The sequence below is a fragment of the Cyprinodon variegatus genome, unplaced genomic scaffold (assembly GCF_000732505.1).
Source record: "Cyprinodon variegatus isolate N-32 unplaced genomic scaffold, C_variegatus-1.0 Scaffold282, whole genome shotgun sequence".
Classification (NCBI taxonomy): domain Eukaryota; kingdom Metazoa; phylum Chordata; class Actinopteri; order Cyprinodontiformes; family Cyprinodontidae; genus Cyprinodon; species Cyprinodon variegatus.
In genome coordinates this window covers 735,356-745,025 of record NW_015150735.1, presented here as the reverse complement: position 1 = coordinate 745,025, position 9,670 = coordinate 735,356, and the positions used below count along the sequence as shown (strand labels likewise).

Here is a 9,670-nt window from a genome sequence, read left to right as displayed (position 1 = left end):
AATTGATTTGAATTTGTAAGAGATCATTTTTTATGGAAAAGGCATGATATTTGTTTAAAGATGACCTGTCTGTGGTTACCTAAGATTAGTAAATCTGTCCTCAAACTACAATTAGGAATATAGTATTAACTACAGAAAGTGCTTCTTTCAGACATTCAAACAAAAAAAGCTTAATGCAGCTCATTTTAAAGCATCTATACATGGCTACACATGAGAACGGACGCAGTAACCATGAATTTGTTTTTATAATAAAAAAATGCAGACAGTGATCTACATTTTCATCCACAGAGCATTAATAGGCATCAGTGGCAGCACAAACATGACAGGTTAGGAAGCAGTGGCTACAGCAGCAAAGATCAGAGGCTGCCATATTAGTGGCATGAAGAAAAGAACGAACTGAAACAGCTCAAAGCAAACAAGGCTGCAGTGCGTGTGATAAGCTTAGACCTTTGAATGTTAAGTAAACTATATGTTCATCTGTAGTGTGTAGAAGCTACGATTGGTTTCCTTACCCAGCCTTCCTCTGCGGATGACGTCGGGGGATACAGGTCGAAGTTTCCTCTCAGACTTGATCTCCTCCAGGATTCGCTCATGCAGGGTGGGAGGAGGCTGAGCCTGAGGCTTCAGCTTACGGGCTGAAACCTAAGACAGTTTAAAGGTGGATAGGAGATGAAGAGTGAAAAGGAAAAAAAAAATACTGACATAAAGTGTCCATGGCTACCTGACATAGGAGGACCGTTCCACGTCCGTCACTAGACACTAATCTCTTTCCATCCAACAATCAAAAAGGCAGCCATGAGGAGTTGGCTTAGCTGTAGTGGGACTCTAACTTGTACCGTTTCAAACTTTCCAGGAGGGATGCACAAATATCAACATTATCGTCAGAATATGCTTTCCGCTTGTAGCAGTGGCGGCTGGCCAGTAAAGGGCTCTAGAGTGCCGCCCCACCCACTCAATGACCCTGATTAAGGCATAAAAATGTTTTTTTTTTAATAAGTTAATTTTAAATCAACATTTTAAATATTTCGAAATATATCAATATGTATTTTTTAGATTTGCAAGATACATATTTAATCTTTAATACCTGGTAAAGTGTCATTCCAATTTTCGTCGGATTGTTGACATATTTCCGCGCTAGGTCGCAAATATCTTAAAAGTTCTACAACTGCAGTAGCTCCTCTGCAATACAAAGGTATAGGAGAGCTCGGGGCACAGGAGAGCTGCGCCCGAGCTGGTAGGAAGTGTATTTGGTCACCACCTCCTGCCACAGTGCAGACGTTTTGCGGGTGTTGGAGACGCATTGGAGAGACAGAGAGAAATGGAGCAAGAACCGTCCTTTTCCAGGACCTTGTTTAGCAAGAAGGCTTGGCTAACTGCATGTAGGGAGGCTAAGGCTTTATTCTTCTTTCCCTGCCTCCTTTTTCAATCATCAGGATCTGACCCAGCATGGATAAAGACAGATGGGACTGATTTAAAGAAAAGGCACAGAAGAATGAACAATCTGGGATTCACATGGAAAATAATAGAATATAGTGTACTTTTTCTAGATGCTTGTTTTTTTGCATAGTTGCTCTTTAATAAACGCATTCTCAGAAAAGTTTTTATATATTAAAAAATTATAAAGCTGACTAATAGCTTCTCCATTATTAAACTGGAACATTATATTTTTTAGGTGCGTGACACAATATTGCACCATGCAAACACAGATTTGCCTTCACAAAGGTTCAGAAGGGCAAAATGAATGTACAAAAATTAAACCTGTTTTGTTTTGTTTTCATAACGTGCATTTATATATATATTTTTTTGTTTTTGTTGGCATTCATGTGAATACACTGGTGTGATAACTTAGTAAACGTTTGATTGGTTTTTGGTATACGTCTATTTTGAATTGATAGCCCCCCTGGAGAAAATTCCACCAGCCACCACTGGTTTGTAGACTCCATCACTGAAGGGTTAGGGGAGAAAACTAAGCTTAGCAAAAAGGATCATTTATTAATAATGGAGGATAAAGGTGAACATATGTTTGACTTTTTCCCCCACACCGAGTAAAATTTTTAAAATCAAAAGTATTTTTTTATTTGCAGTGTATGATTGTATTGGCAGTAAAACATAAACCTACATTTGAATCGATAAATGTGGTAAGTATAGATGAGGTCATTTATAGGCCCATCCTCTCAGTCTCATGGCAAGAAGCTGGATGTAGTGGTTCCACACGACTGTTTATTATTTCCTAAAGATGGCCTTTTCTTCCCCCCAAAGTTTAATCTGTTTAATACTGAAGTCCAGAGCAGTTATTGTCAGGACTCATGTCTTTGTGTTTGTGTTTCTGTGTTTGTCTCCTTTCATCCACCAGGAGGCGCCTGGTTCTGGTCCGCCTCCTCACACACCTGCGGATGGTTTCCTTGTTAAACGGAGTGTTCTTAAGCTGCTGGCTGCCACTACCTCAATGCCAGAGTGTTTGCCAGTTTTGGGTACTCTAGCCAAGCTGAGTTTTGCTCAGAGTTAAACTGAGTTTTTTATCAACCTGAGTTTAACTTTGTTTTTTGTTCGCAGGAAGTCATCCTGCAAACTGGTTTTCTCGGACCTTCTCTCCCTGGAAGGATCAACTGAGCTTCAAACTGAGCTGTGATTCAAACAGGAGGTTTGGATCCACTTTCCCTAAGAGATCGTTTGAGCTTTCACTGAGAAAGGGATTATTCTCCACTACGACCCGTTCAAGTACCGCAGGAAATCTGAGTGGCAGTCAGTTTCTCCGTTCTCCAACAAACAACCGCATTCTGGGTAAACCCTGTTCCGCCCTCCCCGAATCAGACAAACACTGTGAATACAGCACACAGACAGGATTCAACAACTTCTCTGGAAACGTGAGTCGGCAACCAAATCCTCTTCTCCAAGTTCCCTACACAAATTCCCCACTGAGCCTGAACTAACCGCTGTGTCTTCCCCTCACTTTACGGTTCCGGTTGAGCAGTGTTCAGAGCAACACTTCTCCCTCTGTTTAACCTCGTCAATAAAACCCATTAAACCTTTTCCCTCGTCTCTCTGTTTGGTTTTCTGCATTTGGGTCTGAACTTTGTAAAATCATGACAGTTATTGATACTCACAGGATTAAGGGGAGGTCTGGATCTGATGAACTCCAGGATAACTTCATGAGCACTTTTCTTTAACCTCGGTGGGATGTCTCCCTTAACCTGATCAAATAAAGCAGAAACATCTGCTAACGTACAAACTTAACACAAAAAAATGCTACTTTAGAAATGCTGTGAATTTAACAGGCTAACTCTCAGAGGAATGAAACAATAAGAGGACGTCTCATGGGTTAATCTCTGATGAACACTACCAGGACCAACCATGACTTTTCGCAGCTTGTAGCGTTTGGACCTGATGTCATCCATCAGCATTTCATAAGGAGTCAGCTCGTACTCGATGGGCAGAGGGTTGTACTGACGCTCCTGCACCTTTTTTAGCTTGACTCCTTCACGGAGGTCCCTCATGACCTGAACCCAGAACCGGGCCTGGGAGAAAAAAACACATCGATGTCTTTCATTTGGGATACAGATCCATAATGCAGATGCTGGTCTGATGAAAGATGTCAGCTGCTCACCCAGTCCGCATTCTGCAGCTCGTTCAGGTCTCGGACTGCGTCTACCGAGGTTTTCTCCTCCATCTTTCTGAGGTTCTGTTAGAGGATGAGAGGAAAAGCTTGATTTTAATCCCTCTTGAAAGAACATCTATCCTGATTCCTGTTACTTTGATGCTCAACTAACCATTATTAAATCTACGTTAATACAACATTTAACAGAAAAAAGGGTTTTATATTTAAGAACACTTATTCAGTGTAGAGAAAATTAACCCAGTGGAAAATTATGAACACCACTATGACTACTGGAAGTCCATCTCCTTAGAATAAATATAAAATAATCATTTTTACTTTTCTTTTTTAAGTTTTGAAAAAAAATTCTAATAATCCATTACTATCCCACGAGTTGAACTGGCAGAAGAAAGACTTATTTTAAATGGTAGCATCGGGACCTCACAACAATTAATGGCAAGACGTTTAACTGGGGGTTTAGGAAGAAACAATTTTTCTCTCCTATATCGATAAAAGAACACAATTAGACTACAAAAGTCTACTTTAGACTTAGGCAACTTTTACTTCCAATTTTTATACACAGACTGAAAACAAAACTAAATTTTGTTTTGTACAGCATTCAGAACATTTCCATTCTATAAAGAGCAGCTTGATCAGATGTAAACAGTGTGGGGAAAAGAAAAAAAAACATGGTGCAAAAAGAACATTGATACGGAAGTTCAGAGCATTAAATATATAGGATGCAAATATGCAATATTTTGGTTTGGTGTTATAAGTGTGATGCAGAGTCTGTGACATGATTTAGAGTTTTTTTAACAGTCCAGCAGTCTGATGGCGGTGGGGAAGAAGCTGTTACAGAATCTGGTGGACCTGCATTGAATGCTGTGAAGTCTCTTCCCAGAGGGCAGCAGGGAGAACAGTCCATGGTGGGGGGGTGAGGAGTCATTTATGATGTTACGAGCTCAAGATACGTAGCGCTGGGATAAAACGTCTTTTATGAAATCTAAGGGAACTGTGTGGTTTAGTCAGATGAGACTAAGACTCTACTTTTCAGCTGAAAACACTACAGATAGGTCTGATTTAAAACTGGATGTGATGTAAAATATCCCCTTAGGTTTACAGTGAGGTATGGTCGAGAATCTGTCATACTCTGTATATTTTTCTCTTTCAAATGCTATGAGAAATGTTTATGGTATCAAAACTATTTAAAAAGCAAGAGGGTTTAGATCTAAAAATAATATTTGGTAATAAAGTATCATTGGTCAATAGAATAATCTCAACTGTTTGGCCAAAAAAACAAGCAAAAAGCGGTTTATAAGAGCAGAGGTTCTCATAGTGAAACACCAAGTGGAGGGTAAAAGAGTTTAGATTTTGATGATAATAATTATATCTTGGTCTCTAAGGTATAAAGAGAAACACAATACAAAATAAAAAATAAATATGGAACTCCCAATAAGAGATAAATGTAACCTGAATACCTGAATTTAAAGGCTGAATATACCATTAAATTATACAATGCACAAATAAAGAACTAAAATTCCCATCAAATGATCAAAATTATATTTGAAGTGGTGAATAAAATTTTCTAATCGAAAAAAGAACTTTGAAAAAAGAAAAATTTTTATTCTATATTTTTAAATAAAGACAGAGTAAAATAATTTAGTGTATTTTAAAGCAGTGACTGTAACACTGTTACCTTTAGCATCACAGGCTAAAATATTGGTGTACTTTAACCCCATAGGAAAGGATAAAAAATACCATAGAAGATTCAGTGAGATTCTACTGTTAAAGAGAGGGTTATATTATCATGTGCAATTCATATAGAGGTTGATGTATTTATCTATTGTTTTTAATGTTCAGTGTCAATATATTCTACAGCTATGAATTATCTATTTATTTCAAAGCTTTTTATTTACTAAACAGGAGTGGCAGTTCATGTATTGGCATCTGGGTAAAGTGAGTAGCGAGTAAATTTTGTTTTTTTTTTTAAAATAAGTGTTTTAAACATCTGCAGTATAAAAGCATCTGGTAAAGTTTGTAGAAAACCAGCATAAATACATTTCTTCAATTTTGTAATGTGATTTGGATCCAGATGTGGGCAATGTTCTCCTGACTTCCCAGCAGATAAAACACAACCAGATCCAGAAGCGTTGGTAAGAACGTATTTCCTATCAGCAGCACCCTGCAGCGTTTTCTGCTGAGGATCAATCTGTCTCATCTGTATGAATCCTGACGTCCACAGAGAGCTGCTCGCTGTGTTTACTGTTCTCATTGTGAGCGTGTCACCTAAAACACAATTTATTGCATTTGCACTATTTGGATGAAACTGTTTTTTGTTTTTGAAGTAGACTTTCTAATTCTGTGGACTGTTTCCTTTACTGTTGTAGCTCAAATAATGCAGCAACAGATGACCTTATTTGAATCACAGCTTGTTCCACTTTTGACCTGATCTGTTTTCATGGCTTCTCAGGACATAAAGCTATTATTTGTAGCCTAAGGGAGGTATATGCCTGTTATATCTCACATACAAATATAGAGAGAGGTTATATTTATGTGAAATAAATATTACTATCTGTTACAGTTAGAAATAACCTGGTTACAGCTAAAGTTCAGTTGATTTATTTTGAAGAAAGGTAACTTTGGAAGGTGATAAAAATATAACTTTTGGATGTGAAAACTAGAAAACAGGCTAAATCGATGTGCCAGGGAGGAAAAACTGATAAAAAAAACATTTTTAAATACTGCATGAAATGTTTTTACAAATTATACAATCATTGTTTTTTATTATTTTCATATTTGAATTTATTTTTAGCTTTATTGGTATATAAAAATTGTGTGCTGACTTCTTGGCATATTTGCTCCATTGCATGCTTAAAAGCTTGCAGTTTGGGTTTAAAATCAGCTTGTGACCAGAACCAACCGACCCGATAAAACACTGCAGCGCCAAAGTGTTCTCCCACAAGATAAAAGAGCAGAATAAGTTGAAGCGACATCCAGCTGCTCCATGTTTCTACTGTAGACAGTCATCGGTTCACTTGGCTCAAATCTTCCATCCTGACACTTGTGTGAAGCTGCACAGCGGGAAGCCGTTACAGTTTTGTGAAATACCGCCGACCTGACAGCAGTTCTGAGGCAAACAAGGAGCTAATCTGCATTCCTCTGCTGTCTGCTCTCTTTCCAGCAGGAGAGGTCACTGTTTGTTTGTGCATTTATGTGGGAAAGACGGAAAAAAAAGAGTTCTAGAGCAGCAGGCAGAAGTACAATGTGCTGCCTCCGGTTAATATTTGTAGAGAGGGACTGTTCGGGTCACATAACAACACAGCGGCGCTGGATAGAGTCACAAGGAGGTGCCCAGCTGACTGCAGAGTAAAACTTTGGTCAGCCAGAAAAATAAGCTGTCAGCCTACCAGGAAACAGCTGCCTGTCTCCACTTCCCAATCACATAACGTCACTCCCAGAAGCAGAAAGAAGCATCTAATAAAAAAAATCTAATCCAAACAAGAAGCAGAAAGACATAAGCATTTGCTACCTGACATGAAAGCGGTTTCAACAATCCTAAAGGATTAATTAAAACAGTATTCAATGCTTTCTTTGCTGCTTCAACTCTTTGCATATAATCCTGTTTTTTTTTGTTTTTTACCAGAAGCATGATTTAAATCTTTATAAATTGGTGGAATTTGTTTGTGCAAACACAATCTAATAATCTGTGATTCACATTTAAATCAGCTGCTGGGAGCTGAACACTGAGGGAGAAATGAGCTGAATGAGACTGATGGAGAAAGATAGATTCCCACACCTGACAAAAGCTTTGCTGTGTCTATAGGAGGCCATTTGCATGCTTGGTATGAATTAATCTAAGTTTTTGATCTTTTCTACAATTTATCTAGAGTGACAAAGAACCTGCAGAACCAAAATGATGACCTGGTATCCAATTATCTAGTTCTCTATATTTGTTTTAAACGTAAAACATACTCTTTACTTTACATACTCTCTACCCAATGTGACTGAGCCTGTACCACATTGGGTAGAGAATATGTGAAGATCGTTTTGAAACAGATTTAGGTTTCAAATTTGACTGGATTATTCTAACAGATGAATATGCTCTGATGTAAATCGTTTCAATGGAGATCTGCTGCATTTTAAGGAGACCACCTGAATGTGGTTTTCCTCTTTATTTCCATCCTCCGTTGCATTAAAGGCATAGTGGAGGATTTTCACTAATTTTTTAAAAGACCCGCCCTCTCTAATTTAAAAAAAAAATGCACATGCACAACCCTGTACCCTATCCTGAAAGTGGAATGCCTCTTAAATGCATACGAGAGCATGAACAACTTCATTTCTCCTTGTGCACGCCTGTTTTAAAATTGCTGTTCTCATAGCTCATGCAAGCTTACTGTGCCGAAATGTCAGCCAGCCCTAACCCCTAAATCCCTCAATCACCATATAGAGCAGGGACTATGTAGTGGACTTCATAGCGAACTCAGTTAGCCTAACGTTCGGACAGATGATCACTGCTTTTTGCTTCGTTTGTCACGTAACTCCTCCTCCACCACACGGGGCCATCTTTGTTATTATTTGCCGCTGTCGTCTAGTGACAGCCTATGTCAACAGCTTTCTTTTTTTCTAATTCCCTTCATAGACACTTTTTCTCTTACGACCCTCAGAGATTTCAAAGAACCGCGGTAATAAAGGTGAGCTTCAATGACTGTCTGAAAGATCCCCATAGATGTACGTCTGAAAGTGTGCATGCACAGAAAAAGATAGCTAACGGGACGAGCACATAGGACGGCCTTATGTAAACATGTCACCAGAATGATTTACGAATTGGAGGACCACTTATTAAGATGATCCTCCCAGAAATAAAAGATCGTTTTCTTATACCTTTAAAAGTTGCTGTTTGCATCGCTCATACAAGCTTACTTTTCAGAAGAAGATCCAACTTGAAAAAGAACATTTTCTGCTATACCTTTAACTCTGATCAGGTTCCCCACAGCATGGTGCTACCACCACTATGTTGTAGAGTGAAGATGATGAGTTCAAGCTGTGCAGTTATCCTGTTTACAAAGCCATACCTGCGTTGTTATCCACCAATGTTCAAATTTAATGTCATGGCTGGTGGCATTACGCCACACTCATAGAATATGTTACTTCTGTTTATATCACATTAGATTAATATTGGGATCATATTGGAAAGGAAAAGTCGTATCCATTTTTATCAGGATACGATATCTAATCATTGTTTGGATGACATCACAATGTTTGCCAATTTGAAACGTATTTACTCTCTTTTAACATGCTTTTTCCTTCATTTTAAAACTTTTGAAAAGGCACAGTGATTATTTCAAAAATCTTTAGTTTGCAGCGATGAGCACTTGGGCTGTTCCTGAAATATATAGATGTATCTCCTGTGTTTGCATCAACCACCAACATGTTGTTTTCAGGAGTTTTTGCATTAACAAAGGCATTCACGTCCCATTTTAATTATATTTCTTATTTAATTTATATATTACAATTGTGAAAAATTGCATTTTGAGAATTAGGAGAATGTAAAAACAGTTTTGTGCACATTTGTAATGAAAATCCCACTTATGGAGGCAACTGCTGTCCACTCCATTTTTTTCCCTGTTAATATGCCATCACATTTTATCCCAGCTGGGGTCACGAGGGGTGCTGGTTCCTCTCTCCAGCTGTCTACAGGTGAGAGGCGGGGTATACCCTGGACAGGCTGCCAGTCCATCGCAGGGCAACACAAAAACCAACAACCATTCACGCACATACTCACACCTAAGGAGAATTTAGAGAAGCCAATTAACCTGGAGAGAAACATGCATGCTCAGGGAGAACATGCAAACTCCATGCAGAAATCGGGATTTGAACCCGGAACTTTCTCGCTGCAAGGCAGCAGCGCTACCCACTGAATCACTGAGCAGCCCAACAACTGCTGTACATAGAGAAAAGCTGATTTTACGTTTTGGGCAATTCTTTCCTGGATGGGGCCGCCTCTTACAGTTGCTTTTTCTATCTCTGCTTCTTACCCCATTTACACTACCCTTGAAAGACCGGTCCGAGCTCAGTAAC

At 38.8% G+C, this 9,670-nt stretch overlaps 1 protein-coding gene across 3 annotated transcripts in view; it reads right to left on the bottom strand.

Annotated features, from left to right (window-relative positions):
* The window catches only part of spire1 (spire-type actin nucleation factor 1), a 71,314-nt gene that overhangs the window by 25,170 nt on the left and 36,474 nt on the right, over positions 1 to 9,670 (bottom strand). For all 3 annotated transcript variants that reach the window (XM_015383357.1, XM_015383356.1, XM_015383358.1), the window contains exons 5-8: positions 3,605 to 3,679; positions 3,351 to 3,515; positions 3,105 to 3,191; positions 513 to 642 (exon numbers count right to left, since the gene is read on the bottom strand). In XM_015383357.1, coding sequence (XP_015238843.1) covers positions 513 to 642; positions 3,105 to 3,191; positions 3,351 to 3,515; positions 3,605 to 3,679 — 457 coding nt within the window. The remainder of the gene's footprint in view (positions 1 to 512; positions 643 to 3,104; positions 3,192 to 3,350; positions 3,516 to 3,604; positions 3,680 to 9,670) is intronic.